Source organism: Puntigrus tetrazona, chromosome 5 (assembly GCF_018831695.1).
Source record: "Puntigrus tetrazona isolate hp1 chromosome 5, ASM1883169v1, whole genome shotgun sequence".
Lineage (NCBI taxonomy): Eukaryota > Metazoa > Chordata > Actinopteri > Cypriniformes > Cyprinidae > Puntigrus > Puntigrus tetrazona.
In genome coordinates this window covers 17,945,126-17,972,546 of record NC_056703.1, presented here as the reverse complement: position 1 = coordinate 17,972,546, position 27,421 = coordinate 17,945,126, and the positions used below count along the sequence as shown (strand labels likewise).

General features: G+C 38.2%; 1 protein-coding gene across 1 annotated transcript in view; it reads right to left on the bottom strand.

The window, feature by feature from the left end:
* Positions 1-27,421, bottom strand: part of adgrv1 (adhesion G protein-coupled receptor V1) — a 105,387-nt gene that overhangs the window by 40,248 nt on the left and 37,718 nt on the right. Inside the window, exons 28-80 of the mRNA XM_043240614.1 lie at positions 26,109-26,718; positions 25,783-25,998; positions 25,111-25,326; positions 24,758-25,002; positions 24,504-24,685; positions 23,615-24,423; positions 23,139-23,348; positions 22,313-22,443; positions 22,102-22,201; positions 21,627-21,806; positions 21,383-21,546; positions 21,145-21,232; positions 20,512-20,590; positions 20,281-20,419; positions 20,049-20,190; positions 19,701-19,966; positions 19,389-19,564; positions 19,189-19,316; positions 18,942-19,111; positions 18,392-18,538; positions 18,153-18,233; positions 17,781-18,045; positions 17,501-17,623; positions 16,778-17,000; positions 16,426-16,630; positions 16,144-16,290; positions 15,558-15,813; positions 15,072-15,274; positions 14,069-14,245; positions 13,794-13,976; positions 13,460-13,639; positions 12,971-13,135; positions 12,376-12,496; positions 12,082-12,205; positions 11,821-11,959; positions 11,086-11,271; positions 10,469-10,704; positions 10,218-10,366; positions 9,614-9,812; positions 9,274-9,493; positions 8,611-8,850; positions 8,344-8,493; positions 7,694-8,170; positions 7,448-7,591; positions 6,582-6,753; positions 6,363-6,498; positions 5,443-6,281; positions 4,786-4,903; positions 4,513-4,684; positions 3,946-4,188; positions 1,922-2,329; positions 456-640; positions 117-369 (exon numbers count right to left, since the gene is read on the bottom strand). Coding sequence (XP_043096549.1) covers positions 117-369; positions 456-640; positions 1,922-2,329; positions 3,946-4,188; positions 4,513-4,684; positions 4,786-4,903; positions 5,443-6,281; positions 6,363-6,498; positions 6,582-6,753; positions 7,448-7,591; positions 7,694-8,170; positions 8,344-8,493; positions 8,611-8,850; positions 9,274-9,493; positions 9,614-9,812; positions 10,218-10,366; positions 10,469-10,704; positions 11,086-11,271; positions 11,821-11,959; positions 12,082-12,205; positions 12,376-12,496; positions 12,971-13,135; positions 13,460-13,639; positions 13,794-13,976; positions 14,069-14,245; positions 15,072-15,274; positions 15,558-15,813; positions 16,144-16,290; positions 16,426-16,630; positions 16,778-17,000; positions 17,501-17,623; positions 17,781-18,045; positions 18,153-18,233; positions 18,392-18,538; positions 18,942-19,111; positions 19,189-19,316; positions 19,389-19,564; positions 19,701-19,966; positions 20,049-20,190; positions 20,281-20,419; positions 20,512-20,590; positions 21,145-21,232; positions 21,383-21,546; positions 21,627-21,806; positions 22,102-22,201; positions 22,313-22,443; positions 23,139-23,348; positions 23,615-24,423; positions 24,504-24,685; positions 24,758-25,002; positions 25,111-25,326; positions 25,783-25,998; positions 26,109-26,718 — 11,517 coding nt within the window. The remainder of the gene's footprint in view (positions 1-116; positions 370-455; positions 641-1,921; positions 2,330-3,945; positions 4,189-4,512; positions 4,685-4,785; positions 4,904-5,442; positions 6,282-6,362; positions 6,499-6,581; positions 6,754-7,447; positions 7,592-7,693; positions 8,171-8,343; positions 8,494-8,610; positions 8,851-9,273; positions 9,494-9,613; positions 9,813-10,217; positions 10,367-10,468; positions 10,705-11,085; positions 11,272-11,820; positions 11,960-12,081; positions 12,206-12,375; positions 12,497-12,970; positions 13,136-13,459; positions 13,640-13,793; positions 13,977-14,068; positions 14,246-15,071; positions 15,275-15,557; positions 15,814-16,143; positions 16,291-16,425; positions 16,631-16,777; positions 17,001-17,500; positions 17,624-17,780; positions 18,046-18,152; positions 18,234-18,391; positions 18,539-18,941; positions 19,112-19,188; positions 19,317-19,388; positions 19,565-19,700; positions 19,967-20,048; positions 20,191-20,280; positions 20,420-20,511; positions 20,591-21,144; positions 21,233-21,382; positions 21,547-21,626; positions 21,807-22,101; positions 22,202-22,312; positions 22,444-23,138; positions 23,349-23,614; positions 24,424-24,503; positions 24,686-24,757; positions 25,003-25,110; positions 25,327-25,782; positions 25,999-26,108; positions 26,719-27,421) is intronic.

Genomic DNA, 27,421 nt, shown 5'->3' with positions numbered 1-27,421 from the left:
CTCAACAGCGTCATCTGCTGGACACTTGCATGACAAAAACTACAGTCATATAAGTGGAACAAACACAACAATACAGTGTTCAGCTCTGAAGAATGCAGAGATCAATGCTTTTTCACCTTGTCATTTAATGAACTGGGTTTTGTGTTGGTGAGGAACCAGTGCTCTGTACTGTACTCAGTGAAGTGTACTTTACGGCAAGCAGACAGAGCCATGCCGCCCGCAGGAAGGGCTGGTACCTCCAGCAGGGTCTCAGGCAGGGTGAATGTGTCTGAGTTTTTGCCTGTAAATGTGTGGCCGTTGATCTGAGTGGGGTACCAGTGGTAAGCAGCTATGGTGAAATACGGGCAGGTATCCAGCATGGTCGTGCCTCTGGAGTATAAACAAAATCGAACATGAATGAGCTCAGGTGAAAACAAAACAGAGTAAAAACACAAAATAGCGACAAAAGACATCACCTCTTTCCTTCTGCCCCGCACTCGATGTTTGTGAGCAGGCTGAAGGCAAAGCGTTCTGCCACCTCAGCCAGCTGGCTCAAGCCTCGGGTGTCCACCCTGCTGGGGTTCGCCATGGCACACAAGAGGTCATAGGTCAGGCCACGGCTGCTGTCTTTTAGTGGAGTCTGCTCAGCATCTTTCAGAATCTGTGAAGTGAGGGTATTTTTAAAAACAAACAAACAAATATTAGCAGTATATTAGCAGTCATGTTGGCCCTTGACAAGAACCATTATACATTTTACTTTCAGTTATTTAACGTGAAAAGGGAACTTAAAGCAAAGCTGCAAACCCATGTTTATATCTTAGAAACCCTAATTTGCTTATATTTTAGTACTAATAGTGTGAAACTGTCTGGGTGTTTCTCAGCTTCTAGCAATAAAATGGAACTGATTAACTGAATAGACAAAGCTTTGTTGCCAAGATTCAAGATTTTTTAACACGGTGGAGCCTTGTGGCTGAACATACAAGCATTGTACTCCAAAGATAAAAGATTTCTATGAAATTAAGGAACAAATAAGCATTGTAAGGAAAGCTGTCTTAATTGATCTCGGGGGGCCAATATGTGGCCCCTCATTGTTTTTTAAACAGAACATAGGCCAGCTGGATTTCCTGAACTTCCGCTACCTTTAAATAAATTCTTGGCTCTCTAAAACCAGATAAACATGTTTACCAATGTTCAAAACTTTTGGTTCTAGTTTTATTTGTTTCTGAGAGAATTATTGTATGCTCACCAAGGCTGCATTTATTTGAGGTAAAATCTAAATCTGTGTATATATTTTTAATATGTGTTGAAATGTAGTGAATTCCTGCGATGGCAAAGCTGTAATTTGTCCAGTCTTACACTACTGTATGTCTTACTCCTCAACATTACTCCAGTATTCATTGTCACATGATTCTTCAGAAATAATTCTAATATGCTGACATGTACCTCAAGAAACATTTCACAGTATTAGCTGATGCTGAATGAATGCTGAAAACTGCAACATTTTTTTTGTATTCTTTTTTTGAATGGATAGTTTAAAAGAACACCTTTTTTTAAACTGTCAATTTAATCAACATAAAGTACATTAATGTATGTCCAATAAAATAAAGTCTTACTTAAGAAAAATTACTGAGCCCAAAACTTCAAAGTGTAGTCTACATGTCAAAGTTAAGAGCTAAAGAGTTTTATTGGTATAAAAAGTCATTTTATATCATACCTTCAACATGTTTACCTTGCTATCTAAACAGGGGTTTCTTATTTACTTATATAGTTTTTTATTAGATGGTTTTAATTCTTTTTATTAGCTCAAAGTACTTAATTAATGGAATAAACACAATATTTAGTCAGCTCTTGTTCTGAGATCATCTTTAGAAGGATTTTCTTTAGACTGAATGTTGACAATTAAGGTTTATGTCAAACACACACACTTTTCTCATTTGCTTACCTTGCCTAGTGCATCAAACACAGCAGTTAGCTGCTCTGGAGTGATGTCCTTACTAACTTTATTGATAAGCCCTTGAAGGACCCGATTGATGATGGTCTCATCCAGAGGCTGATGTAACTGGTCCAGCAGGGCCCATACTGCCTGAGCCTCTGAGTCTGAAACCAGGGTGATGTTAGCCAGCCCGAATTCTGGGTGAACCCTTGCACCACCGGTGGCGTCAGAGAGAGCTACGCGGAAGCGTTTAGGTGTTGGGTTGGAAGAACCGATGTTCGGTGTGAGGGACACATCCAGCCCGGCACTTCTCTGTCCGATTTCAAAAGTCAGGGTGCCCTCTGCCAGGACAAAGTCCTGCCCTGCCACGGCAGGCCAGATTAGAGTGGGTCCAATAGACTCTGCTTTCGGAAGCTCCTGTGAAAGCAGATGACACAAAACAAAGTTCATAGTCTGATATTTAAAATCAATTTTGGACAACTTTTACAATAACTAAACACATAGCCAGAGGTGTCTAGAGGTGGACAATTAAAATGTCCGGTAACACTTTATAATAACTGCACAATATGAATCATTAGTTAAGCATTAGTAAATACTTAATTCATCCTTTATAACTTATTGTTCCAACATTAATATGCATTAGTAATCAATTTAAAAGTGCAGCTGTAAATGCCTTGTTCTTGAGCATATATAAAATGTTTAATAATTTAATTGTATTTTCATACTTTATTAATGATCAATTTAATTACTAAATTATTATGTTTTTTACAAATCAGTTATTTAGGAGTTGTTACTGTTTAATAAGCTCATTCAGAAAGACTAAGTAAATGATTAATCAACAAATAAATGTACATTAATAAATCTTATTATTTACACACATGATGTATTAAAAAATGCTTTACAAATGCTTTATGACACTGTTGAGCTCATCTAAAATGAGGACTATTTATACCTTGTAAAGCATTACAAAGGAGATTTAAAGGCTCATTTATCTTCCAAACTGAAAAGTTAAACAAAGGCATATAGAACACAGAAATATTTTTTTAAGATGCAAAAAAGGAAACTATACACTCAAAAACAAACCTCTGCAATTTCATAGAAAAACAAATCAAGAGTACACTTGTACAGTTTCATATTTTTTTGCATCTTGAAAAGAATAGTTCTGTATCCCTCTGTGTTGTTTATTTTTTGTTCTGTTGGGAAAATAACTGAGCCTTTAAATCTCCTTTTAATTGATATGCTCATAAATCAAGAACAAAGCATGTGTAGATGCGTTTATAAACTGCTTACTAATGATTAATGTTTGAATAATGCTTTATAAAGGATGTACTGACTATTTAATAATGCTTACCTAATGATTTATAGCATGCAGTTATTGTAAAGTGTTACCAAACATTCAAATTCAGATATCTGAAACTTGCAGAGAGATTATGCATGGTTTTTTTTTCTCCTTTGAAGTATGTAACATAACAGAAAAGTATTTCCTTACGCCTGAATGTAAAACAGAAGGCAAGGAAAACTGAAAAATTAAGGAAAGGAAAGGGTGTGCCAAAGGGACAAAAAAAAGCATTAGAAAACATTCCCACAGACTGATGTATTTTGGGCGTTAAACCACATTCGACATGTCAAATCCTACTTTTCCAGTTCCGCTATGCAACCATATACATTGCCTTTGAAGTATCTGCTGGGAACTCAGTGGCCTAATTGCTAATAACTCTTATCTTCTCTGCATTCATCATCTTAGCTCATGAATCTGACATCATCTCAGTCCTCTAATGACTAATGAGGTCACATTATGTAATGGGGTCAGAGAAGGGTGCAGGCTGGGTACTGTTAGATGGACATGAAGCTGCTCTTTGATTTCAGCCAAAGGGCAATTAATAAGAAAAACTGAATTTAGCAATAAAGAATATATGTTTTGTGAGTTTTCTTGAGTTTATATTCTCTATGCCTCTTTGACTCTAAATCAGGTGTATTATTGTGCTTAAAGGATATCTTTTGTTATCTTATCTTTTCAAAAAAAGCAACCTCACCTGTATGCGGTATTTCACAGAGATAGTTGATGCTGTACTGGCATCCCTGTAGACCTGAAGACTGACGCTTGTGGTTTTGAGGGTGACCACAGGTAGTCTTGAGCCCTGGGCGAAATATACCAGCCCTCGTGGGTCATCACTCTCCAGCATGGTGATATTTGCAAAACGGGCGGTCTGGTTTATGGCGGCACCCTCACCCACTTTAACGACCTCCACCAGGAACCACACCTCATACTCTGGATCCTGCAGCACACAGACCAAGACACAACGAGTTAGATGCTCAGAGAAGCTGGAGGTGGATTGCTTTTACGCACTACATAAAAACAAGAATTATCAAAACAGATAGAAAGTGCTGAATGAGACTAAAAAGAAACAAAAGTGAGAATTTGAAGAGAGGAAAAACAAAAAAAGGCATAAAACAAATGAGAGCATAGGAAAATAAGTGCAAAAAATACATAAATAAATAAATCAAACAAAACCATAAAGCAAATATAAAAACCATCTGAAAAATGTAATGTAAATGTTTGGTAATAGATAAAATACAGAGTAAAATATGATTTAATACACCTTGTCAGGCCGGACCTCCAATCTAAGGGCACAGAGTACTTCTCCTTTCCTGCAGATGGATGTGCCTGAGGTCTGTTGTAGCTCTCTGGTCAGATTCACCCCATGACTGACCAATGAGTGAACTGTAGCGTTAAACGTGACCCGCCAAAACACCAGCACATCTTCAAATGCTCTGGAAATGTGGAAAAAAAAAATTTTGTTGTTTTTTTTAGATTCACAACTGAACAAAGCTAATCTGCAGTGGTGAAAGCTTAAACATGTACAGTATTATACCTGTTTTCCTGTCTTTCCAGAAAGAGAGTTGCTGTCCTGTTCTCTGAGTCCTCGTCTAGGACCTGACCGGACCGAGAGCTCAAACTAAAGCCAACTATACCATTCTGAAGATCACTCCCTGTCAAATAGAAACATTAGTAGCTGAGCAAAGATACAACCACAATCCTACATCACAATAAGGTCTTCACGATTTTTGATATTTATAAATTTTTTTATACATATTCATAATTCTTGCCACCGGTGTCAAAATTACTAAACATGATACTGCCCTAAAAAAGGCTCATTGAAGCGACTGAATATAGAATAAGAAATTAATTATAAGCAATAGGACAAAAAATTGTAAGAAATTGTATAAAATAATCAAATGTACAAAAACAATGCATATGTATAAATGAAATATATAGTTCTTCTTATTAAAATTATAAAAGTGATTCAGCTGTCAAGATCCAAAAAGATCAAGATCCAACATACTGTTACATGTGTTTTTTGTTTTTTTAAAGACTTAAATTACAGTGTTTATGAAGATACTCGAAAAGACAGTGCACACAAACAGCACAATTTGTTCTCTTTCGATGCTGATTGTGTTTATATTGAAAATACACAGACCAACAGATAGATGGATAATGTTGAGTACTGTAATGACAGTAAGATTCTCACCCAGAATAATGATTTTGGCAAATGAAGTGAATCCCAGTTCATCTGGCATGCTGACAATCTGTGCTCCACCTTCTGCTTCGGTGAGGTAGATAAAGAACGCCTCCTGTCCCTCCGGCTCCTGATCATTCAGTATTAGGACGCTGACCTCCACCTCATTCTGTCCCTCCAATAGTGTGACAGTTTGGGTCTCCAAGGCAAAGTCTTCTCCTTCCAGGGCCCATGTGCCATTATACTCCCGGTGAAACTGGGCTGCATTCACCTCCGGGGTTCTAAGTCCTGCATAGGCTCTGATTTTGGCACTCACCACTCCTGTGAGCCCTGCCGACCTGCGTACTCTCAAAGCAAGCTTCTGTTGGGGCGCACCCTCCTGACTGTCTTCAGAAATCTGTATTATTGCTGGCCCTATACTTAAAAACCCACTAACCACATCGTTAGCACGGATGGTAATTTTAGCGACGCTATTTTTAGCCACAATGAGAGGCTGAACTTCGATTGAAGGCAAACTGGCACTGAGAACACGGACGCTGGTTAAGTTCAAGTAAAAATCCTCGTCTGGTTCAGTTAGGGAATCGTCAAGAATAGACAAGCGAATGGCAGCAGATGTTTGGCGGGAATCAAATGGAAGCTGGCCGTCTGCTACCGATGCAAAGTCCTTGTCAGGCTGAGCAGAGCCAGGCCATGTCTTGTAGGAAATGCTGGAACGGTTGCTGCGGAAGCCATAGAGGCGCTGGACGTAGAGGGTGATGGTCTGTACGTCCTCCTCAATCACAAGCTGTCGAGAATCAGGACGAAACTGATATAATCCTAATGGCTCCACCTCGGCTACTGTGTAACCAGTCCTGCACATACAACACATACATCAAACCATGAAGATAAGTTTATGAAAAAGGGGATTTTGTTTTTGAAAAGGACAGTGTTACCTGAGACGGGCTCCACCAGGTGATTCTGACTCTACAGAGGTCAGGTAAACAGCATGTGCTGTGACAACTGACATGTTATTAACAGCATTGAACGGGATCACCTCACTCCTTTGACCGTGGGCAAGCATTATCGTACCTTCAGGTCAGGAGAAAAAGAAAAATTAGACTAATATTGTGTTAGTTTAGCATTTCTGTTTTTTTCTCTTATATCACTCTAACCTGATCTTGGTGAGATGTCTCCTGGCTGGTAGCCTGGTGGAGTTTGGCCAGGAGGAAACCCAGAGCTCCACCGGACAGTTATGTTTCCATATAGGCCTGTCCGTGTCACCAGCGCCTCACACTGGCCACTCTCTATATCTGAGACTCGCAGGGCCAAAGAGGCAAACCCAACCTATAGTACCATGAGAAATCATTTATAGACCATGAATATGACACCTTAAAGGACTGACTGATTGATTTGTTTGCATTGTGATGTTATTTCCATAATAATAAAAGAAACAGTTAATCAAAAACTGAAAATTTGGCCATCATTTTCTTACCCTCATGCCATTCCAAACATGTGTGTGTTTATTTCTTGTATTAAACACAAAATATATAATTTTGAAGAATTAAAAGAAATATATATATAAAAAACTGGTACCTACTGACTTCCATAGTAGCATGCAAGTCAGTGGGGACCATAAACTGTTTAATGACCAGCATTCTTCAAAATATCTTCTTTTATGTTTAACATAAGAGAGAAACTATTCTCTATATAGAAATTCTAAAATACTCATTCAACATACTCATTCAACTCTTTGCCCATGATTCAATAAAATGCATAAATAAATGAATATATACTAACTAAAAGGCTGTGACATAAGCATAGCACAAGATAATTTAGTCATTTTTTAAATGCATCCAGGACATTTTTTGATGAGAGTGCTAAATATTCATTCAACCCTTCAAACCTGTTTAAATACAATGGAAAAACAATAATTAAATTTTAAAAAATTGTTTAATATATTTGGAAAATATTGTAAAACCAGTACTAATAAATTAATTGTGCGCCATCTGGTGGTGATATCAGAATGGTTTTCGATCACCTCAGCATTAGCTGCCACTTCAGGAACAGAAACGACAGCCAGCTTTGATTCCAGTTGAATTCTGGGAGGGGAACTAAACAGGGGTCCAATGAGAGTCACATCTGTCAACTCAACGCTGAAGTTAAAGCCTGTTCCAAAGAACACCTGTAGTGGACACAAGCAAAAAAAAAAATCAATACAGGCCTGAATAAGGTTAACTAGCTTATAGTCCCATATTTAATTCACAAGACAATAAATCACACACACCTGGCTACTAAATGGCACTCTAACACTGGCCTCACGTTCTCTGTCCTTCACCAGTATGTTCCCAGTGATCGTGTCCTCTGTAAAATTCTGCCCAGGGGTGGTAAAACTGATTCTGTATCCCACACTGGCATTGCCAAACGCCCCTGCTAGTCTGTTCACACTGATAATAAGGTGTCTACTTCGGTCCGCCACGTTAACAAACACTGACTGGTTTTGAGAATAAAGGACAAACACCCCGTGGGGTTCGTCATTGGCCTGGACCTTCAAACGGGTACTGCTGCGATTTGTATCCAGCTCCGCGCCACCCTCCACAGAGATTAGACGGAGGATGTATGTCTCCTCCAACTCAGGCACAGAGTCAGGGAGCAGGGAGAGGACTATCTCTGCCACACGCTGTCCTGCCAGGATGATGACAGAACCTCGCAGGGCAGCGAAGTCTCCTGATGTGTCTGCTTCACTGATGATTTCCCAGTAAACCTGGAGGATACAAAAAAAAAAAAAAAATATATATATATATATATATATATATATATATATATATATATATATATATATTATATATAGAAATTTAAAAAACTTTGAAAAATGTAATTTATTGCTGTTTTATATATATAAAAATCTGAATACTGAATTAGCAGTTGTTTTCCTACCGTGATGTTGCCCATGACGCCCTCTCTGCGTGTAATAAGGAGGGATATTTTAAGCGGTCCTTCGCTGTCAGAAGGCTCACTGTAAATGCGCTCTTTCAGGTCCTGTTCTGTGATCTGCACTATGCCATTGGGGTCTCCAAACTTCTCAATCTAGAGAACGCACACATTGTATATCATTGCTAAAAAGATATAAGTTTGTATTATTCTGTTTTATTCATTGTTTTTGAGAGGTCAAAACTTTCTGGGTTGAGCAGGATGAGGACATACCGTGAGCGTGACCAATCCGGCTCTGGGATCAACACCCATCTCTCCGGAGAGAATACTCAACATGACAATGAATTTCTCTGTGACCTCCACCTCGCCATGAGGCAGGATCTTCAACTCAATGCTGCGTACACCCCCTTCCCCGTCTCTGAAACTAAACGTCCCGTTCACTGGATCACCAATGTCTGTGTTTACTGATGGTAAAACCTCATTTGAGTTTGGACCTAGAATCTTCCATATTACCTGAGGGAGACAACAGAGGAAGAGGACACGACACAAGCAGACACATTAAAACCATGGTGATTGCTTTAAGACTTCACAGTAAGTCTGCTAAAATTTTTCAATATTGTAAAAAAAATTAAAAATGTTTTGAGCCTTGACACTTGTTTTAATTAAAATTCATGAAATGTAAAACTTTATCTTCAAAGAAAAATAAACAAAAAATATATTATTATTTTAAAAATTTATAAATAAACTAATGAAAAAAATCTAATATGTGAACAAAACAAACTCAATGGTCACATCACCACAGTAATTACACAAACATTGATGGAAAAATCCAGTTTAGGGTTGTGTGTTCTCAGAGTGCTTTCCAACATGCAAAAAAAATAAAACTGATATTTCATGGCTCTGAAAGTGTGAGGTCATAGTCTAGACGGGGCTCACCGTGGCGTCTCCCAGCAGCCCGTCAGCTCTTTCTACAAACAGGGTCAGTCTGAGGGTACTGTTGGGGTTTGGAATAGTGATGGCGCTTTGGTTGATGAATCGTACGACACCATTTGGCGAGTCACTCTTGGCAATTGTAATTCGTGCAATTAGCTGAGCTCCAAGTATGGCACCTCCTGTGGCACCGGTAAGTTGCATCTCAAATATCTCATTAAATTCACTGGGTGGAAGGCAAGAAATTATTAATATGCTACAAGTTCACAAAACTCAATACAATATTCAACCACTCAACCGAGATTCACTAAGAGTCTATATAGCAAGTTAATAACCCCATCCTCACCTCTCTGTATCATCCACTATGGAAACATTGATATAGTTGAGGGTTTGGCCATGCTGAAAGGTGATGGAGCCATTGAGCAGGATGTAATCTGAATAAGGTTGAGCAGTCAAACCTTTGGAGACAAACTCAGCTGTGACCTGCCCATAAGATCCAACACGCCTCAGTACAGGGATGGACAGAATTCCTACATCCTCCTCAACTGAAAAATAATTGGAGACACTGACATCAAATATATGCATGTTTACATACCAGTGTAATTTTATTTAGATACTAGTATAATATTTAAAATGCTTTCAAGTATCTTTGTAAAATTTGTTTACTTCTGAAATGTGTCATTTTTACCTTTTTTATATTTGTATTTAATTTGATTTAAACTTTACTTTTACTATTTTTACTTATTTCAACTTATTCAAAGACTATTAAAAACTATTAAAGGTAAGCCATAAATGTATTGAATCCAAAATGTAAAAATAAATAAATAAATAAAAGATTTTAGCCATTTATTGGTTGTCATCCATAAAATGAAAACAATTATTGGCAAGAAGTATATCTATAAATGCTTAGGTAAAGTAAGAAAACAACATTAAAAAAAACATAAAAGTACCAGTGATGTTGACATATTTGGGGTCAAACTCCAGGATGCCCTCAGCATTGTCATTTTTCTGGATAATCACCATGAGGGAGGACAGATTGCCAATAGCCGGAGGCTGGTCAATTTGTAGGCCGTACTCTCTCACTGTAAAATCCATTGAACTGAACACAAAATGGAAAGAAATACATTTGCGGCATGCATAAAAGTAGCTAGCTAATGCTATTTCAAGCTACATGACTTTCAGAGTGCAGGCTGAACTCTACCTGGCATTGAGAAGCTCTACTAGTGTAATATTGAAGAAAAACTCCTCTGGTCCTTCTGGAAGGTCATCATCGAGTATAGTCAGCGTAATGACTCTTGAGCTCTCCCCAGGCCCGAAGAGCAGCCGACCAGAGGTCTGTCCAAAATCCTGTCCACTGATCGCAGTTCTGCCTTCTGTGTGGTAACTGACCCACACACTGCCAAAAAGACCCATGGAGCGAACAATGGTCACATTTACCTGGTAAGAGACCAGACAATGTTGGAGGATAAAATACCTTTGAATGTAAGTTTACAGACATGACTTTAGGAAAACCGCAATGATCAAAACTAACTTTGCATAGCCAGAACTTACAGACTTCAATATAATCTTATTACCTCAGAACTACTCCATTAACTACTCAATAAGCACACTGGCAAACCGTGGGTTCATTAACCCTGACACAAAGACATTCATAAAGAAAACTTTCCAGTGTTTTTTGTCATTGGATCAATGGTTGCTAAGCTATTGCTTTATGGAAGTTTCAATGACTTTCCCAGTCAAGGGGAACAGGCAGTAACACATAGTCCTCTGGTTGTGGTTTGTGTCTCATCAGTGCTAATGTCATGCAAGGGGTCTCACAGCTCTATCCTCCTCAGTGGCACGCAAAGAGGCTTGGGAAAATGAGAAGAGCCCATTGGGAAGGTCACTGGCAGCCATAGTGATGGTGGCAAATTGTCTGTCAGGGTTGATTGTTGAGCCTGGGGTAAGAGAGCTCAGTCTTAGCTGATAGACACATCTTTCTTCTGGAATCTCATCATCTAGTGCCTGCAGAAATAGGGAGAGGGATACAAGTTTTAAGAGTCTAAGTATTTTTTATAGTTTACATAGGAAAAGTTAGGGGTCAGTAAGATTTTTAAAGAAAATAATACTATATTTAGCTAGGTTGCATTAAATTGTACAAACGTGACACTAAAGCCATATCTAATCTTTTGCATTTTCTACTCATCAAAGAATCCTGAAAAAAATTATGATGGTTTATATAGAACAACTGTTTTCAACTACAAAATGATTCTATACCAAATCAGCATATTAGAATGATTTCTGAAGGATCATGTGCCACTGAAAATAGTAATAGTAATAGCTGTGGAAAATCCATCTTTGCTATCACAGAAATATATGACATTTTAACACATATTAAAATAAAATTAAAAAGAGTTACAAATGAAAATAAATGGAATAAGTACAGTATTACTGCATTCCTGTCAAATAAATGCAGCATTGGTCAGCGTAACAAAATTTGTCTTCCAAACTTTACAAACATTTTTACCAACCCCAAACTTTATAAAGATCATGTGCATTTCTTATCGGTTTTACCTTCAGCTGAATTGTAGCTGCAGACTGGCGGTCTTTCATGACAACTTTGCCAGAGGTCTCCTCAAACTCTGTATCTGTAGCTGTGGTGATGTTCCAAAAGATCTCAATATCACCAAAGATGCCTGGACCTCTTACAAGACTGCAATATATAGAAATTAATCTTCAGATAAGAGCAATGTTTAGAAAATCAATTTTGGCATTTTGTTCTGGTTTCTGTTTCTGTTTGGTGATGTCAAACGATGAAAGAGATGAGAAGTTTACCTGACTAGAGCTGTTCCATTGTAACTGCTTCTTGGCTCGCCAATCAAAACATTCCTGCTGGAATCAGCTATTCCTACAGTTCCCAGGGCACCCATATCAGCTTGAATTACAACCGTAGCAATGCCTGATGAAAAGAAAAAGTAACTGATGTAAAAAGATGACCTGTTAAAAATACAGACTAATATACTGACGTATGAAAAAAAGGGAAACATTAACACATCAAAACTAGTGACATTTGGGAAGAACAATAACTGTTTCCCAAATGTTATCAGTAGTGATAATATGCTGACAAACCTCTAACTGGATCAATGACAGGTTCATTCTTTGGAGAGAGCAGTTGGATAGTGAATCTCTCCTCTCCCTCCAGAACAGCATCGGCCAAAGCCTGAACCACCACAGTTTTCTTTGACTCAGTCTACAAACAATAAAACAGTTTAACAACTGTGGCATAGATAAGACTGCTGTCTAATTCATTTAAAAGAATAGTTCACCCAAAAATAATTTTCTGTCATGAATTACTCACCTCCTGTTCTAAACCCATAAAACATTTGTTTATCTTGAACACAAATTAAGATATTTTAGATGAAAACCAAGAGCTTTTTGTCTCTCCACAAAAGTACCATGGCAAATGCTACACAGGTATGTGTTGTGCTATCCTCGTGTACTGCAGTGGACTGATCCAGAAGAGAAGAAATTGTTAAATGAAGTCATGGTGGTGGTGTAGTAAACTAAGACAGTGGTAGTTCCCTACAGAGGGTCAGAAAGCTCTCGGATTTCGGATTTGTGTTCTGATGAACAAAGGTCTTAGGGGTTGTTTGGAAATTTTAATTTTACGTTTAACTGTCTCTTTAAGACAATAGTCATATTTATTTTCACCACCCATACTTACTCCATTAAAAATGAGAGTTCCGTTACGAGGGCTTAGGTCTTCTCTGCCCTCTTCCTGCAGAAGCCATATCAAATGAACAACTCCTTCACCTCCTGAACTACGCACTACGGTCAGTGTAGCTACAGAAGATGGGTCATTTAGGAATCGAGGTTCAGACACAGAGACCTGAGGAAAGATAAAGCATGTTACAAAGGTTCATCTTTTCAGTTGAGCTGATTATGACTTTTACAGAGTAACCACAAAGGGCATCTGAACACAATAGCAGTTAAACTACCATAAACTACCATACCAGTTGAACTAAGTAAACACACGGTTACATGTTACCAAATAGAGTATTAACAAATGCAAAAAACCCATGAAGAAGTTAATGCAGAAATGCCATAAATATCCAGAGTGGAGCATATAAATGTAAGGTTATGCAACTATCATAAATCAGACAATTAAAACATAGGTAAGGTAATATGGGATTATTATTAAGATATTATTTACCATTAGCTCTTCAAATCCAAACCGACCAAAAGGTGAATCATTGGCCGGGATGCTGATTACCACAGCTGTCTCATCCCCCAACCTCGCACCTCCAATGACTCGAACCAGTTTCACCATAAATGTCTCTGTGGACTCCACAACTGTGTCATCAGTAATTGTGATCTCAACATAAGCCACTGCCTGTTCAAAAAAAGAGTTCATATCATTCATTCTTGTTCTCAGGTAAAACGCATCAGAATTTGCTAAATCAACTACTTAAAAATAGCTACAGTTGTAACATACCGAATTGAAAAAAAAAAAAATATATATATATATTTCTGATGATAATGATTACCTGTCCATCTTGAAAGGTAAGGTTTCCAGAGAAAGGACTGAAATCTTCAGTGTTGGCTGTGACTGTTTGTGTCTCCCAATAAAGCACAAGTCTACCAGATCGTCCGGCCATTCGCATAACAGCCAAGCGAAGGATGTTTCCAGGTGATGGTACCTCAAATGCCTGCACTGCCCCAGAAACATCCTAAAAGACATGTGATTGTAGCATGTTCATTCTGTATTCATAATACAATTGGAAGAAAAACATAATAAAATGAGAATTGATTGTAAATCAACCTTTGAGACATTAAAACTGAGTACTCCTCTTGGATCATCGTTCTCTTGGATGGTGATCTCGGCTATTTCCAGACCAGGTCTCCTCACACTGGGCTGAGCTGCTCCTATGTCTCCACCCAACAGTTCAACTCTAGTGATGTTTACAAGGAATGACTCAGCCAGTTCAGGAATATCATCCTAAGTAAATAACACACATACAATATACCATGCAGGGATTAGTACAATTTTAATCCTTACCCGCATACATATCACAAGCTGCATAAGTTAAAACCCCTTCGAGACCTCATACATCTTAGCATAAGGAACAATTTCTTTAGCAGATTCTAAGGTGCATCCAAAAAGCTGCTGTACAATTCATTCTAAGAACATGCTGATTTATGTCAGAAGTCTGAGTCATAAACTTTCAGCCCAAACAAATTCAACATGTGGGTTTTGAGGCTGAACAATATGCAAAAATATCAAACGACCACTGCAATTTGCACGGCTCAGGCTATTCCAGGAACAAACTGAAAAAAAGTGGGGTTTCTGTGGTGGTAACTGGCTGTTGGCTTGCGCTGTATGAGGTCAGCCTGTCTCCTCATCAGCCTCAGCATGTGTGATTTCAGACTGAGTGACCTGAGACTAGCTAGGAATTTTTCTGCAAGAAGATTCATGTATTCATTCATATATTCAGGCTGCATTTATTTAACCAAAACAACAGTACAATTGGGAAATATAATCATAATTCAAAATAGCCTTTTTCCATTGTTATATCTGAAAAGATTTAGTTTCTTCATGTGATGATACAGATGGTAATTTTGCTCAAATTAATATTCACCTTCAAATGTGAGTAATCAGTAAATTATGTAATCAGGGTTCAAACCTGCAACTTTTAAATCACCATCATGTATTTTCACCTACTACTGTGATTTGTTTTCAAGGAATTAATTCAACATTCTGAAGATCTTTTTAAATATATGGCATCTAGGTGAAGCAGTCAGATTACTTGGGTCGTAATACTCACCGGCAAGATGGTAATAGATACCAAAACAACAGTAGCGTTCTCTTTCATGATGACTGTGGCTTCTTTTGCTACGTAGTCAGATCCCTCAGTAGCCTGATTAACAGGTGGCAGGTGGAGGGCTGCTTTGGTGGTGTAGTAAACTAATACATCCCTGGATGCTCCTTGATCTCTCACAATACTTAGTGTAATATTGCTTGTGCTCTCTGAAGTAACAGGGATAAAAATTAAATAATTAGTGTATTTCAGTATATTCAATATTGCCATATCATAATGAATGGGGCAAATATGAAAAAAAGTATATAGCTAAATGTACATGTTTCTTCTCAGTAATTTGGATTAATGCTGATTTAAATATTTACATGTTGACTTAAATATTGTGGTGGTATATCACTACAATGTTTATCCGCTATCTTGGCCACTCATAGGCTGTTCATTATATTATTGTGTTATGTTCTAATGAGACAAAGTTAAGCACAAATGAATTACGTTGAGGTTCTTGCGTAATGAAGTACTGGGAATCGAGGTGCCAGCCAATGACTCCATAGGGTGAACCATTCGCTCTAATAGTGAGGTTTGCTTGGGCACGCTGATGGTCGATAATGGCTCCTCTGGATGGCTCAATTATCCCAATCGTTACAACCTTGGTCAGAACAATGGTGACTTTTTCTGCTAATTCTGGTATATCATCAGCTAATATATTCAGTGAGATGGTAGCAACAGCCTGGCTCTCAGAAAATGTCACCTACATGGAAAACAGATGGATAGGGTGTAAAGAGGTCTGCAATTCATAGTACATTGTGGTTATACCATATGTTGACATTTTGCTGTCCTAATTGGGAGGTTTACATAATAGGTTTGAATAACAGGTTCTTTAAATAGTACAATGTTTTTGTAAGCAGTTGCTTGACCATTTTAATTACAAATGTAACTGCTACAAAAGGCAGCTTATAGTTAGGGTTGTGATTTTGGACTAGAATGACAGTTCACAATACAAAATGTACTATTTAAAACATGCAGCTTGGGCAAATATTATAACTAAAACAACTGAAAACAGAAAGTAAGCAGCTCTCACCACTCCTGAAGTGGGAAAAATGTCATCCAGACTACCATAGGCGCTCCAGTGTATTGTTAGTCTGCCAAACCTGCCTCTCCTCCTCTCGATGCTCAGAGACACAGGGTTATCATCCTCCAACTCATCCACTTCCCGCATTAAAGAGTTCTGTATACAAATATATTCCTATATCATCAACTGTGCGCAAACGTCTTTGATTCACATTTACACTGTTAAAGATCATGCTTTGTATATTCAGATAACAGCATCTGTGAAACACACAATGTATTCTGATCTTTATACCTGTGCAAATCCTATAATCCCATAAGCATCATCATTAGCTGAAATGAACAATGTCACTTGACCACGAAAGCCAATTTCTGCCCCGCCTTTGGGGTTCTTGAGGCTGACACGAAAATGTTCTTCCTCCTCAGGAACATCATCATCAATTACATTCACTGCTATTTCTAGCTCACGGACACCAGGTTGGAAAAACAACTCTCCTGAACTGAGGATAAAAGATGAAAATGATCAATGATCATCAGCTTTAGACTAATAAAATGTGTATATAGCATTTCGCAATAATACAAATAACTACAACAAACATAGAAATCAAACAGGATTTTTTATGGTATACTTAGGAATGGTAACATACTTGGGGATGAAGTCAGATTGGTTGGACACTGAGGTCAGCTCATATACAATAGAACTTGATTGTGAAGTGGCTATGATAAGACTCTTGGTAGAATTGAGAGAAGGAACAGGGAGGTACAGGAATTCTTGTGCAGACGGAGATTTCAGTACTTCAGCAAACTGCCTCAGATCTGACCTCCATGAGTACAGAGCTGAACCACTTAGACCCGCTAGCAACAGGTGAGCTAAGACAAAAAAATATATATTAAGCTAATTTCTCAGTATAGATGGTTTTGCTGTATATGGTACGGTAAATAACAAGAAGCCTAGATAGGTTTGCTATATATTATATATATATATATATATATATATATATATATATATATATATATATATATATATATATATATATATATATATATATATATAAATATATACATACATAAATTGTACCGTTGAAAGGTCATGAACTTTAGCATTTTTAGCCTGAAATAGTTGTATAAGTTCAATACATAGAGTTAAGTGTTTAGACCAAACCCATAACCAGACCATGTCTGAGGAATATCAATACAATTCTGATTTTAATAGTAAGCGCTATTATTATTCCATGGAAATTAAAATAGCAATAACCTAAAGCATATAATTTTGGTAAAGTTGAAATATGAGTAAAAATACGCTTAACAATGGAAACACAATAAATGTGATATTATTTAAACAGACTGCACCATATTGTCTGGCAACTCACATATTCTGGAAGGAGGGATAAAGGGCTGGACTGAAGAGAGGCCGGGAAATGGGATGGATTGTGTCTGCTGGAAGAAGTTTTGCTGAGAACCCCACATAAACACTTCACATGTAGAGCCTGGACCTTTTCATGGTGAATAATAAAGACAATGTGAACATTAGATACTGATACAGGGGAGCAAAGCTCATTTCAAGATCACAGTGTCAAAACATTAACAAATTTAAAATACTCTTGAACTGCAACTACTGCCTGAAGTAGTACTGCTGTCTGCATATGATACCTCCAGTAACGACGAGGAGGAATGTATCTCCGCCCATCTGAAATGATTCCACTTGCTTGACTCCAGCCCTGACTTCTAAGGTTTGAGGGTTTTGGAAAAGTCCATTACTCCACTGGTATATAAGACATGCCGATGTCGTTCTGTTTCTGCACACAGCCAGGTGCTGTACATTGCTGCTGCCTCGTCTGAAGGGAAAGGCTGTGATAATATCTTGCAAGTCAAGACGTTGATGTAGGGAAAATGAACCTCCATTCCACACAAAAATCTTAAGACAGAGAGGAATGATCTCAGTAAAGTATTTCTTACTATAGATATGTTAATGCTTTCAATTAGAACTCCAAGTTTGTATTTTACATGTCAGATTGAGTTTACCTCACTAGAAGCAATCAAATATTGCTGAAGTTCAGTGGAGAAGTGTTTAATGCTGAAACTGTTCACACTAAAAGTCTGCTCCTACAAAAGTGGACAGCATTAAACAATACACAGATGCACTGCATTGAAAAACACAAACCTGACCAAAGCGAGATGAATCACAAGTCTATCACAGGATAAACACAATATAGCTATTGTCGATGACAGCTAAATAAAAGATAAACTGGCAGCATACTCACTTGAGTGAGGTTGAGGTCTGCCTGAAGGCGAAATAAACTGATTGTGGCAGTTAATGACACATTGCTGTGTGCATGGGAAACTGCCACATAGCTGGAGCCATTTACTGTAAAACCCACACAAGAGCTAGGATTCTGGATGCTGACAAACTATAAGAACAGAATGAAAGAGAGAAAAAGAATAAAGAAGTGAAGAAAGGAAATAAAAAAATACTTATTGTCTTGCAATGACATGGTATAATTACAATTAAAAAAATATAAGTAAATTACAAAATAAATATAGGCATTATAAAATAACTTATAATAAAAATAAATGTTAAAATGACTACAAATTAATCAACCAATCTTCTTCAAACAGAACAAGCATTACAATTTTAGTGCATTTTCTTCTACCGAAACACTAAGCAAGCACTGAGCTTTTTTTGGTCCTTGGATGCCTTTTTTATAAGATAGAACAACGTATCTGAAATGGGAAACAATTTGGAAGACAGAGGGGAACAGAATAGGCAAAGGATCTTGCATGCAACATGTTTTAACTAAAATCAGAACATACCTCCACAGGTACTAAGACACCCTGCCATTTGTAGAGCACAGCCTGGTTCTGAGCTGTACCTCTGAGCAGCCTCAGGACCACAGAAGAGTCTACATTGGGCACTGCACACCAAACTGATGACAAGTTATCCCTCACAGACTGAAAAACAGCCAACACTGGCTGTTCTCCTCCTACAAATACATGAAATAATATGTGGTCAAATAGTTATTGCTTACACTAAAATTAACTTACTGACGCAATTTCTTACTCATGCCAAATGCTGTTCCTGACCGGGTCTCCCATTCCACACTAACGGCTGACTCCAGCCCGTTACTGCGAGATATAGTCAGGTACACCATACCAACATGCTCCTCCACAGTCATGGTGTCTAGAGTCCTGAAAAATGCACAAATGCAGTAGAAGCAGGGGTTGTCTAACAAGCTTGTTTAGAAAAGACTGTGAATGTACCTGTTAAATGATGGTGATATTCTAAAGAGTCCTAGAGGAGCCTGATTCTGCAGGACAGTGATGAAAGTCTGCAGTGAGTCTCCTAGTCGAGCACCTCCGGTAGGGTTGGACAAAGTTACTGTGAATGTCTCATTCATCTCTGGCTCAGCATCTAGAACAGCCCAGATCTCCAAAGTCTAGAAGACAAATATGAGGCTATTGCTCTCTTTTGACAAAACACTGGTTCCTACATTTTTTGTTCCCACTGTTTTTTTCTCAACTTATGATGGGTTTATTACATAAAATTCTCAAGCTCAGTAAGACAAACTGTACCTTGAATCTGACCCCATCCTCAAGTATCACAAATCCAGAGGAAGGTGTAAGATCATCAGTGTACAGGGATCCATTGACATCAGTAATTGTGAACTGAACCGTTACTGTACCAAATATACCCTGAGGAGGGTCTCGAATGATGTAGAGGGTGGCCACACTTTCCCCAAGACCTGACACAGAGGTGGGCTCCCTCAACAGAAAGCGTTCACTGTTATTGAAAGATATGACTCCATGGCCATCGTCATTGGCCAGAATAGTCACAGTAGCTGTGAAAACACATTAGAGAAAAATTATACTGCAGTGATTGTGGTTGATCATGAATGTTCAGTCTTTCCCAGCATAACAGACCTGTTGTGTTCTCTCCCAACTGCAGCCCAGGCGATGGATTTGCTAGAATTAACTGAAAGGTCTCATCTCCTTCAGGAATGGCATCATTTAAAATCTGGACTTCAATAAACTTGTGCCGCTGTCCATCCACAAAATGGATCATCTGTGTAGGTATATATGGTAAATAATTATTAACAACAAATTCTGAATAGTTAATGGTATTTAAAAAGTAGAAAGAGTGTTTGTGGCTCACTGATGGGGTAGCATTGAAATCCAGACCCAACTGAGCCTCAAGGTTCTGGGCATAGAAGAACAGGGACACATTTCCATATGTCCCAGCATCACGGTACGCCACCAGAGTTAGCACGCCAATTGTTTCATTTATCACATAGCTGAGGAAAAAATACATGCATCACAAAAAGATTTTTACTCAGCATTAAAGTGAAATATATGTTGAAAAAAAAGACTGAAAGGGAGCTCATACTCTATGTTTTTCCAGCCAATGATTCCTTGGATTCCATCATTTGCATTAATGCTGATCTCTGCTACAAGACCTTCAGTATCTGGAAAGGAAAATTAAAGGAATATATCAGAAAAAAATAAAATAGCTTAGGGGACAGGAATATGAACAATGGCAGCTTGCTTTGGGTTTCAATAACAAGATAACAAAAACAAGGTATTGTTGCCTTATTATCATCAACTATTACTACACTAATAGGTACCTACTAAAAATAAATAAAACACCAATAGTCTTCAAAAGTAACTGATTATAAGCGAGGAGTGTGGACTGTCTTTGGAAATGATAGAGCTCGGACTGCTGTGAGCTGTCAAATATATTGTCAGTTTTTACCATCACTTACAAACACAGATTCTAACTATAAAATGCCACTGACAATATGAAAAAAAGCACAAAGCACTAAAGCATATCAAGCAAGTGTGTGGGGGCCATTACCTTTCAACTTATAGTAAATCTCTATGAAAGGATGCAACAGAATTCAAGTTAAAAAGAAAGTAGAATTGAAAGATGAACCTAAAACCTAATTACTTGTGACTCTAACACCGAAAAGTTAAAAATGACAATATAAAATCAATCTGCTTAATTATTTAATCATCTTACTTAGTTTAGGGGCAGTTGGGAGGGTGGTTATGAGGACAGCTGATGTTATATTGACTAAGAAAAACTCTTGCAGCTCAGGGACGTCATCCTGTTAACGACAAACACAATTACTTTTTATTGATTAATTCAATTACTTATATGCCTGAGATTAAATTAGCATATAACAATAATTCTTCCATCATTAACATTAAATGAAAACTGTAAAAATGTAGTCTTTGTTAAAGCAGCAGCATCATACATCTAAGATGGTGATGGGGATGGACACAGATGTCTGTCCATCCTGCATGATCACAGAACTGGAGATGTGTCTGAAGTCCTGGCCTGGCTGGGCTAGAGCTCCCTCAGTCTGTCTGAGGTCCTGCAGAGAGCCCCGCACAGTCTCATAGCTGATATTTACAGCACCTGTAGAGGAAGTAGCAATATTTACATCCCCATACTCCAGGACAACATTTTGTTTGAGTTATATTACTAGCGTAGCTAACCTGATGCACTAAACTCTCGGTTTATGTAAATCCTGATGGTGGTGTCTTTCTCATCTGTGGTCACTTTTAAGGATGATGGGGCAATGCTGAGCAAACCAAACGGCTCATCACTAGCTTCCACGCTAACCACTGCTTCACGGCCTTGTGTTCGCAAAGCTGCCATGCCTGTCTGGGTAACCCCTGAGAAAATTATACATTTTGCACGATTATTATAAAAAAATAGATTGTGTATAGAACGGGCACAGCTTAAATACACCCTAAAGAATTCATACAATGTTAAGTGAAATGTGAGCGAATTTTTTACCTCCTTGAAACCAAAATAATTCACATGAGAAGCAAAACTGTGAAATATTAAAAACAATTCTACATAAATGCGAATACTAAATCTTAGAAGCCTTGCTAATCATGGTGAGCTTAAAATATACAGCAGATTAAACTTTCAAGGACCTCATTCCTGTGTGTTTTTGATAAATACCTTTGGTTTGTATGTTTGATAGGATAACTCTGTACTCCTCTCTTTCCTCTGGTGTGGTATCCTCAAGTAGCCCCAACACTATAGTATTATTTAACATTCCCTGAAACAGAAGTTGAGGAAGAACATTATTCACTCTTTGTCATTTCTAAATTCAGTTCAAGGTTTAAAAGAAATACTCAAATGACCTGGTAAAGCTACATTTATTCATTACCTCGGAGAAAAATAGAGTTCCCGAGGTGTCTGTAAAAGTCATTGAGACTCGAGGGCCTTCGATCCTCCATTCCACTGTAACATTTCCAATAGCAGGAGCTGTTCTCTCCACCAGCAGAGACAAACTCTCACCTATTGAATACAATAAACATCTAACCTAATTAACCATTTTCTGGTATAATGAGATGTGGAATTTGCACTGGGTTGAATGGGTTTTAATAAATCCTCAACAAACTTTACTTCAAGTAATACAACCCTCAACTGTATACTTCATAGATATAGGCATATAGAATTCACGTGTCCTGTCATGCATGCATGGTGACACCAACCATCTTCCCTAATGTAGCAGCTGTTGCAGATCCCTCTTCTCTCATCACATCTTGATACTATGTTACTAGTTACTATGGAGCACAAACTGATGCCTAATTATCCATTTACAACATGTTTAAAATGCCTCTACATTTGCACATAACAGAAGTTAAATCAATTATGCTGCTCTTAAAACCACCTCTGCCTGTTGAGCATTAATGTTACATGAATAAATTCATTATGATTATTTTTTTTGTAAAAAATCCATTCACACTAGGGCTGACTATAGCCATAAACCAGAATCAGAATTATTTTGATTATATTAAATTATTTCTAACTGAAAAACTATTGACAGAACTGCATTAAAGTCTGCATAAAAGCAATCTAGCATTTAAAGCAGCAGACTTTAATGCAGTGCTTTCTTCTAAAATTTGTGTCTGGTGTAGACACAATGTAATGGATATCATTTGTGGTGTGAACAAGCCTTAAAAGTGAAAAAAAGAGAAAAAAATGCAAACCCTCTCTGACGATGACAGATCTTGAGGCTGTGTGAAAGCCCACCAGACCAGCTGCATTGTCATTGGCCAGGATGAGAATGGTAACTGTGTCCGAACTGGGAAGGATACGGCTGCCACCCTCAGTGCTCACTAACCCAATCTGTAAAGTCTCATTGTCTTCAGGTTGCGTGTCATCCGTGATGACAAACTCAAGGGTCTTTTTTACATCACCTTCAAGGAACAGAAAGGAGGTTGTTTATATGAATTTATTCTTTTATTAATTTAATCGACCAGTATTTATTATTTGATTGATATTAGTTTATCTGAACTATAGAACATGTATTTCACCATGAACAACCAGTTGTACAAAAACAACCAGTTGTTGACTTGTTAAAACTTTTAAGTGTGAAAAAGCTTATTTAGTTAAACTGAATATTTTGCCTTCTTGTGACAAGTGTTGTAAGTACCACCAAAAGCACAAAGCTGACCAGACTTACCCTCTGCGAAGATGAGGGTCTCCCCCGTCCCATTGAAGTCAGCGCTGGGTGTGGCACTGCCGCCAACATACTTCCACTCTACTGTAACCTGTCCCATACTGCCTCCTCTCCTCTCAATGACCAGCAGCACTGTTGTTTTTGGTTCCTCTCTAACTTCGAGATACAGCCCATCTTGTGTGGCATTGGGGTTAATGCTGTAGAGCAGAAATATTCCAAACGCATCTCCATTCATCGCTATAGTTACCAAAGCTGTGTCCGGCTGCTGTATCATTGGCAAGTTCTTGGTAGTTGCGGTCATGTTAACCAATCTAACACTCAAAATTTTTATCACAAAACTCTCATCCACCTCTGGCAAAGAGTCAGTCAAGATGGGCACTGTGAGGTTAGCCGCTCCTGATCTGTCCAGCATGGTTGCGGTTTGAGCCGTCATGGTTATGTAGTCGCTCCCAGAAACAGCTTGAGAGCTAAACAGCGAAGCGGCTGCTGTGGTGTTTTTTAAATAGGTGAAGGTTTGAGGGGAAGGACTCAATTGTCTGGCCCCTGATGTTACCCAGAAGCAACTTGCTCTTGGGGCATTGGTGAAGCTGAAAGCTTGGCAAGCTCTCTCTCTAAGACAGAACGCAGCACAGAAATTCAGTATATTTGTGTCTGTGGTGATGTTGATGGGTCTGCGGAGGGCATTAGATGGTGTTCCGGCCAATGGAGAATCATAATAAACCAGGAAATCTCTGCCTTCCCTGAGAGCACCGCTTACGATATCAACTTCAGAGGTGCTATAAATGATCTCTAGCATGCCAAAGTTACCACCACTGCAGTGAAAAACACACAAAAAAGCAACATAACGTACCATTCATAGCTAAATTAAAGACTGTAAAAACAGGCACATTACCTCCTTCGAACTGTAACATTAGCAATATAGATCCCTTCCAGTGGCTCCTGGACACGATATACTGCTTGCTCAAAGTATATGGTTCCATGAGGGTTGTCATTGGCAGGAACAGTGATATCAACTACTTTCTCAGCCCCAATGTTTCCACCATTGGTGGCACCTATGAGCTCAACCTTTATGACCTGCATTAAACAGAAACACTGAAGTACTTAAGTTTTCATACATTCTTACAAAGCTCAAAAACTAACACTCACCTCTTCGATTTCAGGTACATCATCAGCCAAAACCTCAACTTTCAGTGTCTTCAGTGTTTCTCCAGGAGCAAACCTGACCTCACCAGACAAAGGTTGCAGATCACCAGTGGCAGGTCTTCCATTGACTGTGGCTCTCCACTGGACATCCACATCACCTATAGTTCCAGCATTCCTCACTATGGGTAAGGACACCTCGAAAGCATTCACTGCTGGCTCCTCGATTGTGATGGGTGCAGCCTGAAAAACTAACCATCAAAACTACATTGCATCCCTTCAAATTCTCACCACATAAAAGATTGAACATGTTTCATCACTGAATTCCCATGACAGGCATGTAATTGATAAAAACTAACCAAATGATCCATATGGATCATCTGAGGGTAAGATGGTAATGATGGCCTGTGTAAGGTCCCCCAGGAGAGCACCTCCGGTGGTCTGGTTGAGAAGCTCAATCCGGAAGGTTTCTTCCAGTTCAGGCACCACATCATTGATAATGAGGATAGGGACAGGCTTGCTACTCTCTCCCTCCAACAACACCACATCAGAAGAGGCCACACTGTAATCTTCACCTATATGTCATTCAAAAACATGATTCAGATATGATTCAGAAACATATGAAATGTATAGATATAAAATAGATATTCTATTATTTCATAAACATTTCATTTAATTAAATATGTAGAACCACAAAACTACACCCTTTGTTTAAAGATAGAGTTACACTATATAGAGAAATATTAAAATTTAAAACACATTTTTGTTACAACACAAAATTTTTACATTCTGATTTAGATTTTTTGTATTTTTTATATTTTTGTTTTTTTCTCTGATGAACAGACAGTTCAAAGAACATTTATTCAAAACAGAAATCTGTAAAATGTCTGACTATCTGCATTTCAATTACCCATCAAATTGTGCAAAAATTGTGAACTAAAAATACACTGCGTTTCAATACTGAAAATACTTCATCACATATCACAGATTTTTCAGGGAATGTTCATAATAACAGAATTTGTCAAACTCACCCACTCTAGCGGTCAATGGAACTGCTCTGAACTTGACAGACACATCAGCAAAAATCCCTCCAATACGCGTTACATTGATTATAGGTCCAACGTAGTACTCGTGCACACTCACTGCTGGGGAAGACAGTTGTAGCAACCCAAAAGCATCGTCGCTGGCCTCTATAATGATTTGGGCAACTGTGACATTCCGTGGGCCAAGTCGAGGGGAAAGAGCGACTGAAAACCAAAAGTTATTTTCAGTAAACTTTCTGGCTTTTTGTTTAATGCAGTGATGCTTTGCACATTTCATAGATTATAATTCAAGATACCTTCTAAGTAATTTTTACCTGGTCTGGGTTGCAGCCCTTCAACCAAAGTGACGCTGACGAGTTCCAAAAACACAGACTCGGCTCTCTCCGGTTCCTCATCGTCAAGTACCCTCAGAGTCACGTTTACTTCACTTTGATTAGCAGAGAATATCACAGACTCCACAACAGGCACAAAGTCATTCCCTGCACTGGCCCGACCCACTCCCAGTGTGCTATATGGAGCTGCATCAGTGTCCCTTAGTGTTCGATATGTCACTCGCACCCTTCCCATTAAGCCTTTTCTCCTCTGTATGGTCAGAGTAATGACAGTATTTGCTTCTGGCACACGTATTGGTCTACTGTTGTCAGAGAATACAAAAAGTCCATAAGGGTCATCGCTGGCCAATACAGTCAGTGTGGCAGTAGTTTCCTTTCCGAGTCGACCATGAGAAACATTGGAAAGGCGGACACTGAAGCTCTTGTCAAGTTCTGGAATGTCGTCTTGGGAAATCAGTAAGAATATGCTTCCAACAGTTTGGCCCACATCGAAAGTCACATTCCCAGATCTATAAACAAGTTCTCCCTCTGACTTAGCATCTGCCTCCCAGTAAACTGTCACATTGGACAGAGATCCAAAGGTACGAATCACCTGAGAAAAACAGGGAATGTTTATAATTTTTTTGGTTGTTTTATGGAATGCATATTTATGAAGGGTCATGTGTATTTAAATTGTAACAATATTTCACAACAAAAAGGGATAATTCACCCAAAAGGTAAAATCCAGTCATTAATAAAACCTTCATTCATCTTCAAAGCACAAATTCAGATATTTTTGATGGAATCTGAGAGCTTTCTTACACTGACAAAGACAGCAATGCATCTAATATGCTTCCAGGACTAAAAACATGGTAAGTACATTGATGAAATGAATCAACCCTGTGACATTGGTGGTTCAATTGTAATTGTACAAATCTATGAGAATACTGTTTGTGTCCAAAGAAAACAAAAATAACTTCATTTAACAAATCTTTTCTACCAAATCACATATTCCACCATTACTGTATAGAGAGTACCATGTGCATTACTTTCCTCTACACATCAACAGCATCACACACAAGCTTTGCTTGCTTGCAGAGGTAATCTTGATAATGGCAGAAGATGTGATTTGGAGGAAAAGAATTGTTGAATAAAGTTGTTTATTTTGTTTTCTTTGTGCACAAATAGTTTTCTCATGGTTTCGTAAAATTATGGTTTAACCACTGTTTTACTGATGTCCTTACTAAGTTTATGGGTCTTCTAAATAACTCTATGTTTGCAACATACAGTCCATTTTTTAAACAAACTTTTTGAGT